This window comes from Cokeromyces recurvatus (assembly GCF_025118155.1).
Source record: "Cokeromyces recurvatus strain NRRL 2243 chromosome Unknown BX663scaffold_5, whole genome shotgun sequence".
Classification (NCBI taxonomy): domain Eukaryota; kingdom Fungi; phylum Mucoromycota; class Mucoromycetes; order Mucorales; family Mucoraceae; genus Cokeromyces; species Cokeromyces recurvatus.
Window position 1 is genome coordinate 109,199 of NW_026251391.1, and position 15,802 is coordinate 125,000.

The 15,802-nt window shown below is 31.4% G+C and overlaps 5 protein-coding genes across 5 annotated transcripts in view; 3 read left to right on the forward strand and 2 right to left on the reverse strand.

Annotated features, from left to right (window-relative positions):
- Nucleotides 1-1,742: 1,742 nt before the first annotated feature.
- On the forward strand, nucleotides 1,743-2,771 carry BX663DRAFT_549411 (uncharacterized protein; the record flags this gene model as incomplete). Its single annotated transcript, XM_051531143.1, has 4 exons — nucleotides 1,743-1,778; nucleotides 1,845-1,957; nucleotides 2,248-2,420; nucleotides 2,479-2,771. The coding sequence occupies 4 exons, from the start codon at nucleotides 1,743-1,745 to the stop codon at nucleotides 2,769-2,771; spliced, it is 615 nt and encodes a 204-aa protein (XP_051385391.1).
- Nucleotides 2,772-7,196: 4,425 nt separating this feature from the next.
- Nucleotides 7,197-8,552, forward strand: BX663DRAFT_529647 (uncharacterized protein; the record flags this gene model as incomplete). The annotated part of the gene is made up of 2 exons (XM_051530260.1): nucleotides 7,197-7,707; nucleotides 7,840-8,552. The coding sequence occupies 2 exons, from the start codon at nucleotides 7,197-7,199 to the stop codon at nucleotides 8,550-8,552; spliced, it is 1,224 nt and encodes a 407-aa protein (XP_051385392.1).
- Nucleotides 8,553-9,284: 732 nt separating this feature from the next.
- BX663DRAFT_429353 (uncharacterized protein) lies at nucleotides 9,285-9,984 on the reverse strand (the record flags this gene model as incomplete). Its single annotated transcript, XM_051522727.1, has 3 exons — nucleotides 9,285-9,412; nucleotides 9,489-9,682; nucleotides 9,734-9,984. Coding segments are annotated over 3 exons (573 nt in total), but the record flags the coding sequence as incomplete, so codon positions are not given.
- A 382-nt stretch (nucleotides 9,985-10,366) lies between these two features.
- Nucleotides 10,367-13,798, forward strand: BX663DRAFT_499619 (SNF2 family N-terminal domain-containing protein). Its single transcript, XM_051526207.1, has 4 exons — nucleotides 10,367-12,908; nucleotides 12,979-13,289; nucleotides 13,362-13,429; nucleotides 13,494-13,798. Exons 1-4 carry the CDS (start codon nucleotides 10,434-10,436, stop codon nucleotides 13,724-13,726), a joined length of 3,087 nt encoding a protein of 1,028 aa, XP_051385394.1. The 5' UTR covers nucleotides 10,367-10,433; the 3' UTR covers nucleotides 13,727-13,798.
- BX663DRAFT_499625 (uncharacterized protein) overlaps nucleotides 13,766-15,802 on the reverse strand; it is a 4,053-nt gene continuing 2,016 nt past the window's right edge. Inside the window, exons 6-9 of the mRNA XM_051526208.1 lie at nucleotides 15,242-15,802; nucleotides 14,648-15,139; nucleotides 14,465-14,583; nucleotides 13,766-14,389 (exon numbers count right to left, since the gene is read on the reverse strand). The exon at nucleotides 15,242-15,802 is cut by the window's right edge and continues 73 nt beyond it. Of these exons, the coding sequence (XP_051385395.1) occupies nucleotides 13,910-14,389; nucleotides 14,465-14,583; nucleotides 14,648-15,139; nucleotides 15,242-15,802 (1,652 nt within the window). The 3' untranslated portion in view covers nucleotides 13,766-13,909. The remainder of the gene's footprint in view (nucleotides 14,390-14,464; nucleotides 14,584-14,647; nucleotides 15,140-15,241) is intronic.

The following is a 15,802-nucleotide window of genomic DNA, read 5'->3' on the forward strand; positions in this document are numbered from 1 at the left end:
TTGTACCTGTGATACAAGAAGAGCGTATCTGCTTCTGTGTAGACATCAAATATCAAGGGCTCTAGAAATTGTCCCTGTAAAAATTGTCCACTCCCGTTGGCATATACTTTTACAGAACGATCAAGGTATCAAAAAAAAAAAGTTTACATAATTATTTACATTATTTCAATTTAGATGAAACTAAATTAGCATATGCTTTCTTTATATATTGACTTCTTTTATTTTAGTTGCACTGGATAAGGAATTGATTGTTAAAATGAACCGAGTGCAAAATCAGTTTATTAACCTACCTATAGTCCAAGAGAAGCTTTAAATGCTTGAAAAAAAATCAATACCATCCTTGACCCAGAGAGCACTTAAAGCCTGGATAAGGTTCTGCCACCAAGCATTGTTGTTATCCATAAAGGTAGTCCCAAAAATACGAAAAGAGAAAAGATAGAACTTGAGCACATGTACGATAATTTGGATAGCCAAATAACCAAAAAAGCGAAAATTAGTAGCAATACTTATCAAAAAAAAAAAAGTAAGTTATATGACATATCAGCTTCAATTAGAAAGTTGTCTCTCGTGTTACTAATCTACAACTTTAAATTACATTTAATATCATTATTGAATTAACAAAAAGGTTTACTTCCTATATAATATCGTTTTTTTCTCAAATCCATTACTAATCTGAACAACATTTGTGCATCATTCCCATTAACACATAGATCCTCACATACTATAGAATGAGATCAATTCCTTACAATAAAAAGATGGATATTTTAGCAAAACTTAATGCTAAGGGGTCTTATAGCGATATTTCTAAGGCAATGGGTGTGTCAATTAGGACAATTAGCAGAATTGCCAAAGAAAATCAAATATCAATCGTTTGGGTTCAGATGGAAAGCAATGGACATGGGTTAAAAAGAGTGAACTGCTAAAAGATCATAATGCCAACTTTAAGTACAAAGGTGGGGGAGGAAGTTGGAAGCTTAATGTTATAGAGTCCTTTCACATAACATGGTCCTTGTTTTATTGCCAAGATTGAGGGATGGATAGACTCGTAATTATAGTGTTAAATATTAAAAGGTGCTACCATTAAGTACTAAACATTAAAGGTACGTTGTTTATTTCGTTTTTCAATAAACTATTTGCATAAAATTTATATATATGTAACTTTTAACATGATTTTTGAAATAAAAACATCATATAGTGCATATATGCTATAAGTATCATCAGAAAGAGGAGACTTCTGTCTTTCCGCTAATATATACTATATAGCACTTTGCTTAATATATAGATAATCAGTTATTACAGATTTGCATAAATTGCTTACAATTCTGAAACATTACCACACTTTTGTGAGTCACTGTAGATGGAAGTAGTCCACTATCAAAAGGAGTCAAAGAGATTGCTCCTGACTCTTATAATCGCGAACCTCCTCCAAATGGTATAAAGATTGATGACGAATTGATTGTTGGCAAGTGGATAAGCTACCAGACTTTATCAGCAAAACAGATAAAGGAGTCTGGTGCTTTTATAGAAAGCAATACCCACAAGATACTGTAAGCCTTCAGCAAACTTATAGAACCAATAATTGATATTCACAATACTTTTTTTGTAGCTCCCTTTGTAATATTATGTTAATTAAAAAAGATCAAAAATGCCAAGATATACAGCACATATTTGGATTACCTTTGATAAAAAGATTAATGGATTATATAAAATCTAAATTCAGTATTAAATGAGGCATATTGAATATGGAAACTGAGCGAAAACTGAAAAATATCGCTATGGTCGACTGTTGATTTCATTTTTTTTTTCCTTTGAAACGTAGCTAACGTCGCTTTCTTATATTGTAGGATTACTATGATTCAAAAATTAACACGCGAGAAGCTTCAAAGTGCATTACTAATTTGACTTCTGATAAAGGTGATTCTGCAGAAGATAATGTCCTTTTAGAAATTAGAAACCTGTAAGTCTTTAAACCATAAAATGCTTTTACTAGCTAATGCCTTTTTCTCCATCAGGATAGAAAGAATTCCAAAAACGTAAATTTAATGTTGCTATCAAAGAACGAAACCTTTGTGGCACCTATGTCGATGCAATATTCCGCCCTTTGTTTGAGGACCCTAATGCTGATAATCACTTTGTGTGGTAAAGTACCACATAAACAAACACATACTAATTACTAAAATCGCGTTTGTAGGACTGACATCCAAGTTATTGACCAGTCAAACTACCATCCTGATTTTATTTCAAGAGAGCCATAGTGAACGTCAGCTGGTGTGAACCTGTGGTTGTTGGAGAAGTAAAAGGCGAGGATAGATCAAATGACGTCTTTGATACTTTATTGGACTTAATAAGGATTGGCCATTTGTCAAAACAGGCAATTGATAACAACTTGTATGATGCCGTTCTTGGCATGCATGTTATTGGTAGGTTTATATTCTGCCCTTTTTTATACACTTGGCTTAATTGTCATATTATATGTAGGCCTGCAGGCGACCATATATGTTACGTGCCTGTTGGATTATGGTTTATATACTATGCTTGAAATCTACTCGATGACTATGCCCAGAGATATGTCTAATATCCGTGGCTATATCAGTAGTTGTGAAGATTTGCTGCCCTTGTGCGACTTGTACAAAAACTATTGTAGAAAGTCTAATGAACCTGAGACACTAAGGCAGAAAATTACACAAGGAATCAGTGATGCTGTTTTCAAAAATATTACTAATACAAGCAAGAACCGCAAGCGGCCATGCCCTTTTATAGTTAATCCATAAAATGCTAGTCATATGATTTGTATCTCTATCGTAATTTTTGAATTAGAGAAATTGTCGGATTTGGCTAACCCAGTAATGTTTAAATGTAGTGTAACCGATATTTTTTTTGTTTGTTTGTTTGTATGGAGATGTTAGTCTCTTTGTTTATTAATGAATTATTAAACGAATAGTTACAAAAGTGAAAATGTTTTTTTTTTTTTTTTTTTTTTTTTTTTTGCTAAATTTCGACAAACAAAAAATTCTCCATGTTGACGAGGTCGAGAACAATTAGAAATGTCTGTGTTAAAGGTGTAAGAGTGTGATATTTCTTTTTAAAATATCAAATAAAAAATATCAGAAAATAAAAAATAATATAAAGACAAAAAGAGTCAACGAGACCGAACAATAGTTCTAAAGTCAATTATTTTATTTATGAATTTAAATTGATGGGGGTATTTATAAGAATTGTTAAAGAGGTCTGAGGATAAGATGTGAATCATAAAAGTGTTAGTTATGACCGAATAAGGTATGTTGTTGACAATGAAGTGTTAGTGATTTTAATATTATTAGATGGAGTGGATCAAGAGAGAGTTAGGATAGAATTTCTTAAATAAATTTATGATCCGCATGTTTAATCATGAAACATGACATTATAAGTCAGTTCATGACAGTTGTAAAATGGGATTCAGTAGGCCAAGGCCACCAGAGTTGCGAGGTAAACAAGCGGTTAGAAAGCTAATTTTTGGAAATATTCTAGTATTGATAAAGTTCATGATTATAGCTTGGACTGATGACATAAAGGATATTGGTGCCGACACCACCCTAAGTACATGCCATAGTTTACTCAAAACCAATGAGTTAACGACAGTAGCACGGCCACGAACAGATAAGGATCTTTGCTGGTGAATCTGACAACCAACTTTGATTTTTATCAAGAAGAGTAGCAAGAAAGTAATCCCGTTGAGTAGTCGAAGTAATTAGAGGGAAGCCAAGATACACGACAGGAGCAGTAGACTGACAATCATGCCAAGAAGCAATATTGTGAGTAGATAGAGCCGAATACCATCCAGCCGAATTATAAATAGCAGGAGAGCCAGATAAAAAAAATAGCTTCCGTTTTGTAGAAATTGACTAGTGCATTTGAAGCCTTCGAGTAGATGGACAGATAATCATGTAAAGCAGATAGTTCATTGGGAGTATTTAGAAACACAACAATATCGTCGGTATTTGCCATTAATTTTACTGGAGCTGGTGGAGATATCAAAAGTGTAGACAGAGGAGAGGAAGGTAATGGGAAGCCAAGAAGTTGCTGCTTTTGTTGGATAAGTCGTAAAAGAGGTTCAAAAGCTAAATTGAAAAGAATGGGACTCAGAGGATCACCTTGTTTCAATCCACGTCGTTGAGCGATACCGCGAGTAAGGAAGCCATTGACATTTATTTGAAGGCTGTTTCCAAAAAACAGACGATCAATACAATTAACAAGAGTACGAGGATACCCAAAACGGAGAAGTACGGCACGAAGATAAGCGGGGTGAACCCTATCATATGCCTTTTCTTGATCAAGTAATAATCCAATGGCAGTAGAGCGAGAAGCCGAAGCATGCTCCATTATCAACTTCATAAGAAGTCCATTATCTGCAATAAAATGACCACGAACAAAACCTGTTTGGTAAGGATTGATTAAAGTAGAAGCTGTATCAATCATACGAGCAGTAAGGATTCTGGTAAATACTTTGACATCGGTGTTGATAAGTGATATGGGGTGGTAGTTCTTGAGGTCGTCAAGAAGAGGTTTTTTTGGGAGTAATGAGACGCAAGACTGTAGCCAAGTATCAGGAATATCCGCAGCCAACAATGCATTGTTATAAACTGCCAAAGCAATTTCACGGCATTGAGGATGTTTGATGATGAGTTGGACAATTTCATATGGAAGCTCATCCTTACCAGGGGAAGGCTTTCTGGGTGTGCGAGAAAAAGCATCAAGCAGGTCATCATAACAGATAGGAGAGTGTAACCGATATTTATAAGAGTAAAAGATAAATTTATTTATTTTAAGTTCAGATGTTATTTTATCTCACAACTCAAATTGGCGGAATTACAAGGCTGACTGTCGCAAACGTCATTGAACCTCTCTTCCAAGTCTATTGCCTCATTTTCTTGCTCATTCATAAGAATACTTTGCCCATCTTCATAAAAAAAGTTCATACTCCTCTGAATTTAACAAAAGCAAAAAGCCAAAAGAATAAGAAAACGAAGATTGGATTCGACCAAAACGAATTTTGGTAATAATAAAGCGAATTTCAAATAATGGAAATACGAAAATTGAGCTATTGTTTTATGAATTGTTGATAAAGTATATATATATATATATATATATATATATATATAAAGAAGGCAAAATAAATCCATGAAAACTTTGTATAAAACTTTTATTAAAATAAAACTTAAAATTGAATTAAATAAATTTCTAAAATATGAGTGCAAAATTATATCTTGTGGGAATAGAATGAAAGAAGAATATTTTCTATAGAATGAATAAAGCTATTGTGTTTTGAGCTCTCTAGTCTTTGCCCTGATTGAGAATTAATCTCAGTTAACTCTAATAAATATTAAATTATTGGTGCTCGATCTAGCCGGTTATTTTTCTTGAAGCCGAATAATGAGATCTCGTTCGTTCATACTTGTGAATGATATAGGGAAGATACTTTTTGATATATATATATTCATTCCTCAGTGTACTACTTGAATGAAAGTTACTATAGTAAATAGTGTATAGATAGTATATTAGATAATAATCTGGATATATAACTCATAGGTACAGTCTATCATTCATATATGTCTTTATCATTAATAACTCTTTACACTATTGTCTGGCTTATCATTATCTCGTAATGTTAGTATTTATTATAATATTATTATTTTTCTCATTACAAGAATGTCTTATATAAACTGAAATCAAATCATATTGTATGCATAAAGTGTACTACTAATAACTATAAATATCATTCGAGTCCTTCATAACTCTGATCTGTATATTATAAGATATTATGTAATACATCATTATATACACAACACCCTTGTACTGTCTCTGCATTTTATCTTACTGGTCTTTTTTACTTTATTTCTGTCTAATCCATTCTATTTATTTTATCGTTTACACATATACTTTTGTCTCTTAAGAGGGTTTTTCTTACTTATATACTATTAGAACTGGCTAGGGCAATACAGCAGATGAAAAATACTATGTGCTCATTTGGCCAAAATAATAATAATAATAATAATTCAATTTTAAACGTAACAAAAATAGTTCATGAAGCAAAGAATAGTTAGGAATATCAACTAGAGGGATGAATCTATTCCAATCTGTTTATTCTTATCGTAGAAGACCATTAGTAAAAGAAGAAAAAGTCTATCATGAAACAAAAGAAAAAAAATACATAAATAGAAAATAAATAATAAAAACTGACAGATTGGATAATAAAGATTTTACTCGGGCTTGGCATATTTATTTTACCGTTTCATTGGTGTGACAACGACAGTTTATTATCAGCAGTTTCTTTTATCCAAGGACAATATAATTTAGCAACAAATTGTGCCACCTACTCACCTAAACTATTAATAAGAAGCTTTCCCGATAAAGATGACAGGAACAAACTAAGAATATATGCGTATGTCCATAATTCATATTTTTATTTTAACCAACTTACAGATGACGTATCACTGCTACTACCACTAACTCTTGCTTTTTTTTTTTTTCCATAAATGACAATAGTCATAAATATTTGTTATCAAAAAAAAAAAAAAAAAAAAAAAAAAAAAAAAAAAAAAAAAAAAAAAAAACGCTATTTGTGTTACTTTGCTTATTTTTCTATAAATTCCGTGGTGGTCGCTCATATAGTCTTACAGAAAAAAAAAAGAAAAGAAAAAAAAGGCGTTTCTGTATTGCCGGATATTTTTAGGAAAGTAAAACATATAACATAGAGCAATGGCTGAAAACACTTGAGTACATAAAAAAAAAAAAAAAAAAAAAAAAACAACGCATTAATCTGGATTTAAAAATTCAATCATAATAATAAAAGTATTTTATCTGTCAACATGATAATTACGTCTTTTTTACTATAATAATAAAAAAAAAGCTCACATATGATTGCGAAGCTGACTATAAAAGAAAAAAAAAAAAAAAAGACGGTTAAACCAAAGGAATGATAGGATTGCTGTCACACAACAATAAGATAAATATAAAAATATATACAAATATACAAATTTATATAAATATATACACATTTATTCATATATTATATTATTCTGTTGTATATATTTCTTTTTCTCTTTTCTTTCTTTTGTGATATATATTTATATATGTATTTATATATATAAATATATATCTTTATATATATAGACATACATACATACATACTTACTTACTTGCTTACTTACTTACATACAATGATATCTAAACAATGGTCGTTATATGATCTCCAATATGTAGTATTGACAACAATTTTACTCATCGATTTTACTTTAATACAATCACCTACATTCATACCTCGATTATGTATAGGTTCACTTTTATTCATATCATTTTGGATACCTTATATTAGACGTTTTACACTACCTGCTTTACCTATATTTACATGGTTAATTACATTCTACGCATGCCAATTTATTCCAATTCATTATCGACCTACACATATCTTTGTTAATCTTTTACCTACACTCGAAAGAATCCTTTATGGAGCAAATCTGTCCGAAATTATATCAAAACATACGCATCCAATACTCGATATTTTAACATGGATTCCATATGGATTAATTCATTTTTCATTCCCATTCATATTATCTATTTTAATCTTCATCTTTGGTCCACCTGGTTCTTTAAAGACATTTGGAAAAGCATTCGGTTATATGAATTTAGCGGGTGTTCTTACTCAATTATATTTCCCGAATGCATCACCCTGTAAGTTGAATGATATATGCGTGTGTGTGTGTGTGTACATATGTGTGTACATATGCGTATACATATATATCCATACACCTACGTATACTCATACCCTTTTTTTTTTTTCTCTCTTTCTCTCTCTCTATTTAGGGTATGAAATCATTTATGGCTCTGCTCCTGCTAATTATTCTATTCCTGGTGAAGCAGGTGGTCTCATTCGTATAGATAAGATTTTAGGGTTAAGTTTATATGGTTCCTCCTTTGGTACATCGCCTCTTGTATTTGGTGCCTTCCCTTCTCTTCATTCTGGTTGTGCTACAATTGAAATGCTATTCGTTTCTTATCTTTTCCCCAGATTAAAGCCAATATGCTTTATATACGTCATGTGGATGTGGTTTTCGACAATGTATCTTACTCATCATTATATGATTGATCTCGTGGGTGGTTCTATTTATGCTATCTTAACTTTTACTATAGCTTATCCATTCTTACCTAAACGAATTCCTCATTATCGTACACGTATGGATTATTTTGGTGTATCCAAATCAAACATTCGAACTTTTATTTATAGTATAGAACATGAAGATTTGAATAACGATAGTAGTGACATAAATGATGAAGAATCTGCTTTAAAAGAAATTCATCAAACTACAGCAACAACAAGATCTTTTAAAAGACCTGAATCATTAAAATTATATACTATCAATGAAAAGAGAATATTAGAAGAAGAAGAAGAGGAAGAGAATGAGAGATTACCTGGTTTATCTCCTTCATCTAGTAGTCATTGGTCTTTTACTTCAGAACCTTCTTCGCCTATAACGCCTTACAGTAGTAGTCCTAGAATGCAATTAAACAAACTTTAAATAGAATTATTTTGCACCTTGTAAGTATATTTGTATACTTGCTATTCATAATATTATGTATTTCTACCCTTTATTTTTTTTTTTTTACCTAATTTAATATGTATATTCCCGTACACTACAAACTATGAATACTAATTTACATACTTTTTAAAAATTTTATTAATAATGAACATAATAAATAAACTCGTAAAACTTATTCTTAATAAAACAGCTATTCGAATTGATGAAAAATAAATCCTATCCTGTAGTGTTCTTTAAAAATAAAATGAATTATATTAAGCAAATATCATATTATACATGATAGAATTTACCTTGTTGTATCATGCTTATAAAGTAATCTTTGAAGATTATTGACTAAAGTCACCATGATTCGAATATCAACATGTGAAAAGATAGGTTTACTGTTTGTTAATTTTACAAATGCCAAATTCTTCTTTCCCGTGAATTCAACAAGATCACTTGTTATACCCATCGTTAAGCCCCATAACCTAAAAAATGTTGAACGACTCATTTCTATCTCTTCTACTTTCTTATCATGATGAATGCGTGGTAAATCGATAGCTGGAAACATGACTGAGCCCATTATCCATTGAATAAAGGAATGATGTTTAAAAAGAGGTTCTATCATAGGTTGATTTAAATATGTCTGAGAGGATAAAAAGAATGATAATGGAATCCCTAGAAAGAAGGAAAATAGACAAGGTTATATATACGCATATATGTATATATACATCACACACACACACACACATATATATATATATGAATATATACATGTTTATATTCTTTACATTCTACAGCGGCTACTTCAGATAATTGTAACTTGAAAGGTGGTGATTCAGGTACAATTTGTAAATAAACTAGTATATGTATATATTTATATAAAACAAGAGTGTGTTAGTATCTACTACGGAATAATGACTTTTGTTATTATACCAAAAGGACATAATATCATTAACAGTTTGTTATCTTTAATGGATACTATTTCTCTTTCATCCAATTGGCCCACTTTGATGTAGTTCTTGTTTAAATCTATTCCTATTTCTTCAATGACTTCTCTTTTTACTGTTTCTTCATCTGTCTCTCCTATTTCATTTTTACCACCTACAAAAGAGACATGACCTGACCATCTAATTATAATAAGTAAGTAACATAAAATAAAGTAAGTCATATGTATTTACCTATCGCCTACTCGACTTGTTCGTTGCATAAATAAAAGTTCTGCATATCCTTCTTTATCTTCTTTTACCCAACTTTGTTCAAAAAATTCCTTCACTGTTTTAATACTATCTACTCTATTTTTCATTCGCTCTTTATTATGGGAACAATGCCATCTTAAAATAGCTGCTACAGCCGCTCTACGCTTTTGATAAGGTGGTGAAGGAATATGATGATGTTGATAATCATTTACATTTATACACAAGTTTTTAAAAGCTTGTGTATATTCCGTTAGTTTTTCTTTTTATTTCTATTCTATTCTATTTATTTACATTTATAATTTTCATTTATCATTATGTAATCTTATTCTATAATACATAATAAGGGGGAAAAGAAGAAAAAAAAGGTACAAAAAATTTTTTTTTTCTTTCTTAACAGCGGATAAAAATAAAACCTATTATTGTTATTATTATTATAACTTTAAAAAAAAAAAAAAAAAAAAAAAAAAAAAAAAAAAAAAAAAAAAAAAAAAAAAAAATTTCTTTCAATTTATGCGTTAGCTGTTATTTCTCTTTTGATTGGTGTAATCAACACATTTTTAAAATTTTTATTTTTATTTTTTTTTATATTTTTTTCATTTTTTAGTGTATGTATATGTGTGTGTATGTGTTTGTATATGATTTAATTTAATTTTTTTTTTCTTTAAAAGAATGAATCAAAAAAATGTCGCCACTACCAACAAATTCAAATACTAGACTCATCAGTTCATTCTTTTCACCTTTAAACAAATCAGAGGAAAAGAAGCATGATCGACCCAAGATCTCTGTGAAAAACATTTTAAAGAGTAATCGATCTTCTTCTTCTTCTTCTCTTCGTAATCACTCATCAATACCTTTCAAATTCTCAAGAGATACTGAAAGTTCTTTTAGCAATAGTAGCAGTACTGAAAGTCTAGCTAATAACTTGGCAAGATTTCGTTTTGAGGGCTCAAGTGACAAATCATCATTGTTTGATCTATCAACACCGACTACGAATCGACTAAAACAAAGACACATCTTTGATAATGATGATGATGATGAAGAAGAGGAAACATTTAGACCTGTCTTACGTGAAAGAAAACCAATTAAAAAATCACTCACTCTTTTCTTTTCTTCTGATGAAGACGATCCTTCAGAAAGTGGTGATGATGACGACGACGACGACGGCTTGAATTCTACAACTACTTTGCAATCAAACAAAAGACGACGAAAAGGAAAACCAAACCATAGTTTATTTAGTGATTCAGAAGATGAAATGTCAGATGACGCAGAGGATGATGCCTATGTGGATGAAAACTCAAAACTAAATAAAGCCTACGACGGTATCACGGAAAAAGAAAATATTGAACGCGTACAACGTATTTATCCTAATAAAACACTGGAGGAAATTCAAGATGCAGTACGTCATGCTGGTAGTGTCGTAGGTGCTTGTCAATTATTATCTAAAAATGAGGATATACCCAAACCAAAGCGTTCTCGTATAACTATACGTAGTAGTAGTAGTAGTAGTAGTGATGATGATGACGACGATGATAAGATACAAAAAAATAGTCGTCAACAATTGTTTGAACTACAACGAGAACGTCTTGTTCTTCGACTGTTTAATACGGGTTCATCTAAAGATATACAAGATATTACGGGTTGCAAACCTGAGATAGCAGATAGAATCATTGAAGAATTAAGACCCTTTTCTAATATAGAAGATTTAGAAGAAAAATTAAGACAGGCAAAAGGGATGAGTGTGAAATATATTCAATCATGTCAAGAAATGATGGATAGTTATTCGGCTGTAGATCAAATCATTGAAAATATTGAAAATTTAGGCTCAAGTTTACGTCAAATTCTTCATATCTGGGAAGGTGCAGATGCTCAAGATACTCATTTAGTGGAATATGATAAAAAAGAAGAAGAAGAAGATGATGATGATGAAAACAGTCAGCCGGGCATTCATTTAGCTAAAGTAAAAGTAGATTCAAATCAATCAAGTTCAAAAGAATATAAAGATGCTATGGATGGCTATCTTACAGAACAACCTGCCTGTGTTAATAAGGAGATTACACTGAAAGATTATCAAATCTTGGGTGTCAACTGGATGTTACTTTTATACCGTAAAGGGATCTCGGGTATTTTGGCTGATGAGATGGGTCTTGGAAAGACAGCTCAAGTCATTACCTTCTTAGGACGTTTATATGAGATTGGTGAAAAGGGCCCTCATCTGATCATCGTTCCTTCATCTACTATAGAAAACTGGGTTCGTGAATTCGACCGATTTTGTCCAGACTTGGAGGTTCGATTATACCATGGTAACATCAAGGAACGTGCACAATTAAGAACTGATTTGAAATATGAAAATAAAGTCAAGGCCTTTCAAGTCGTCTTAACTACCTATCAACTTGCATCTGGACATATAGACGATAGGTACTTTTTAAGAAAATTAAAATTTCGTTCCATGATTCTAGATGAGGGACATATGGTAAAGAATTTTATCAGTGCACGTTATAAATATTTGATGAACATAAATACACCTTTCCGTCTCTTATTAACCGGTACACCACTTCAAAATAACCTTCAAGAACTGATCTCTCTCTTGATGTTTATCATGCCTGAAACATTTGCAAACTATGAAGATGAAGTAAGGGCTCTCTTCAAGATTCGTTCAGCAACGACTTCAAGTGAACAAGTCACGAACGGGAAAGCGAATGAAACCTCTGTTCAAGTGCTTTCAAGGGCACGTATCTTGCGAGCTAAAAAGATGATGATGCCCTTTGTACTTCGTCGTAAAAAGGAAGATGTACTTCATGATTTACCTAAAAAGTTTCAAAGAATTGAACATTGTGATATGACGCAAAGTCAAACTGAAATTTATTCAGACATCATTATGAATTCCAAGAAAAAATACAATGAAGAAGAAGAAAAAGGAAAAGAGAAATCAGCTATGAGAGATCAATTCGAAAGCATGACTAATATCATTATTCATTTAAGAAAGGCTGCAGATCATCCGTTATTATTTAGAAAGATTTATACCGATGATTTATTACGACAAATGGCAAAAGAAATTAGACGCGATGTTAAATATTGGGATTCTGATGAAGACTATATTTATGAGGATATGACAGTTATGTCTGATTTTGAACTACATAAACTATGTATAGAAAATAGGGTAAAGTAGTAGTAGTGGTAATAGTTGAGTTCTTTTTTTTTTTTTCTCTAATCAAAAATCTTTCCATTAGACTATCAAACACCATCAATTAAAAAATGAAGAATGGATGGACTCTGGAAAGATTGAAAGATTAAAGACACTATTACCACAAATTAAAAAGGAAGGAAACAAGGTGCTTATCTTTAGTCAATTTACAAAGATGTTGGATATCCTTGAATTAGTGATGGAAACGTTAAATATATCTTTCCTTCGCCTTGATGGTGAAACTAAAGTTATGGAACGTCAATCTACCATTGATGAATTTAATGAAAATGAGGATATCACTGTCTTTTTACTAAGTACAAAAGCAGGTGGATTTGGTATCAATTTGACGTCAGCAAAGTAAGTAGTTGTTTATGATTATTATTACCAATTCATTAACACACCTCTCTCTCTCTCTCCCTCTCTTTTTAGTATTGTTATTCTTTATGATTTAGACTTTAATCCTCAAAATGATAAACAAGCAGAAGATCGTGCACATCGTAAAGTATACAATTATATTATATCATACATTAAAAAAAAACTAATTTGTGTAATAAAATTTAGGTGTTGGTCAAAAGAAAGATGTTACGATTTACAAACTAATTTCAAAGGATTCTGTTGAGGAATATATTTTAAAAATGGCCGAGATGAAACTTAGACTTGATAAAAATGTATCATCAAAAGAAGGCGAAGATGTTGTTGACGAACAAGGTCAAGATACTAAACAAACACTACAGTCCATCATTAAGGAAGCGTTCCATCTAGCTAATAAACAGACTTTGTTTACATTTATTTAATCATAATAGAACAAAATAATAAAGCATTACATATTTATATATTTATAAAAGAAGAAGAAGAAGAAAAAAAAAAAAAGGATAGAGACAGAGAGAAAGAAAGAAAAGGGAGTTGGATAATGTATATATTAACAAAAACAACAAATATACAATTGAAAGGGTTAGGGTTAGGGTATTCAATTACAATTAGACAAGATGTGTTGTTGCGGACTGCACGTCTAGCATAGGGTCATCTTGATTTATATTGGGTGATCTATAGACGATTGCAGAAGAAGAAGAAGGATCATCATCATTGATAATATCTTCCATTTTAGCCGGTTGTTCCTTTTGAGTTAATTTTCTTCTCTTTTTACGCTTATTGACACATGTCTTCAAGGCTGATTTCATTTCTGTCATTGTGAAAGGCTTACTAATAAAATCATTCATACCAGCATCAATGCATATTTGACGATCCTCTCTAGACGCTGATGCTGTTAAGGCGATGATATAAACATCTACTGCATTTAAAAGAACATTATTACTTGCTGTTGTTGTTGTTGTTGTTGTCGTACTGTTATTTTTATTTTGAGTAGCTAATTCTATCTGTTGTTTTTGTTGTCTTGTTCTTTCTTTAATAATTTCTCGCGTTACTTCCAAACCATCCATTTCAGGCATATAAAGGTCCATCTAAAGAAAAAAATATAATATGTATATACTTTAGTAATAAGCACAATGGGACTCTATTTACTTTATTTTACTTACAAATATTACATCAAATACAGATGTCTTCATTAATGTCAAAACTTCTTTTCCGTTATTAGCAATAGATACATCAATATAACCTAAACGTTTTAAAATACTAACTGCAATTTTTTGATTTACTAAATTAAATAATAATAATTGAATTAACCTGCTAATGTCTATTGTTATCATATTCATACTTACATATGTTATCTTCTGCAAGTAATATATGTAACGGGTTTATTTTTGCAAGGTTTTCTTCTTTTGTTTGTGATGGTTTATTACGATAATGTTGTTTAGTAACTCCTACTCTTGTATTTCTAGTTGCAGGTAATAACAAATCATTAAATGTCTTTCTATTATTACTGGCGGCAATAGGCCCAAGTGTTGTATTGCTACTGCCTACATTCATTGAAATAGGTCTTTTGATATTATCCTCTGACCTATATGCTTCTGTATTACTGTTATCTGTTGTAGCATCAGTAGGATGAGTGCTATTATTATTCAATAAATTAGATGCCTGGCTATCTTTAAATATACTTGAAAATGTATTATTTTCAATGATTTGCGGTTCATTATCTTGAAGAGTTGCATTCTCTGTTGCTATGAACGATTGCTGTGTAGTCGCTCTAGGTAATATTGGACGTTGTTGATGATTAATAAAAGAATGATTGGTTCCAGTTAAAGGGAAATAACCTGAAGCATTAGTTGTGTTATTATTCATATTAGATGTAGAAAAAGTTGTATACATAGATGAAATAGGAGACATTGCTTCATTATTCATAGTATTACTATTACCTAAAACAGAATGAACACTACCACTACTATCAGAAACAGTAGAACAAGGTGATGATGGTGAACCAGCAAGTCCAACGGATAATGTTGTTGCACTATCTGTGCTATAATTTCTTCCTTTAGGAGCAACTGTCATGGGTAATGTAAGTGCAAATCTAGAGCCTACTCCTTCCTCTGATTCAACCCAAAGACATCCACCCATACGATTGACTAAAGTACTTGAAATAGCAAGACCAAGCCCTGTACCACCATATCTTCTGGCAGTTGAAATATCAATCTGTGAAAATGATTTAAATAATTTTGGTAAACGGTCTGCAGGAATACCAATACCAGTATCTGTTACTGATATTTCCAAGATAGATTTTTCACTAAAATAGTCCGGAATATTTGCATTATCTGTACTATCATTTGAACCAGAAGTGGTAATATTCATGCTATTCGTCGGAAGTCCACTCGCGGAGGTCGGTGATATACCTGTTCTTTCCCTTGCTTGATTCCACATTGTTTCAATTTTCGCCTCATAACGTTCTTTAAAGGTCATGCATTTTTCAGGTTGTCGACTAT

Excerpts from the sequence above, each read along its gene's own strand:
- BX663DRAFT_499619 (XM_051526207.1), top strand. The coding sequence starts at position 10,434 with ATGTCGCCACTACCAACAAATTCAAATACTAGACTCATCAGTTCATTC. Across the intron at positions 12,909-12,978 it reads AACTATGTATAGAAAATAGG|ACTATCAAACACCATCAATT; the intron begins GTAAAGTAGTAG and ends TCTTTCCATTAG. Across the intron at positions 13,290-13,361 it reads ATCAATTTGACGTCAGCAAA|TATTGTTATTCTTTATGATT; the intron begins GTAAGTAGTTGT and ends CTCTCTTTTTAG.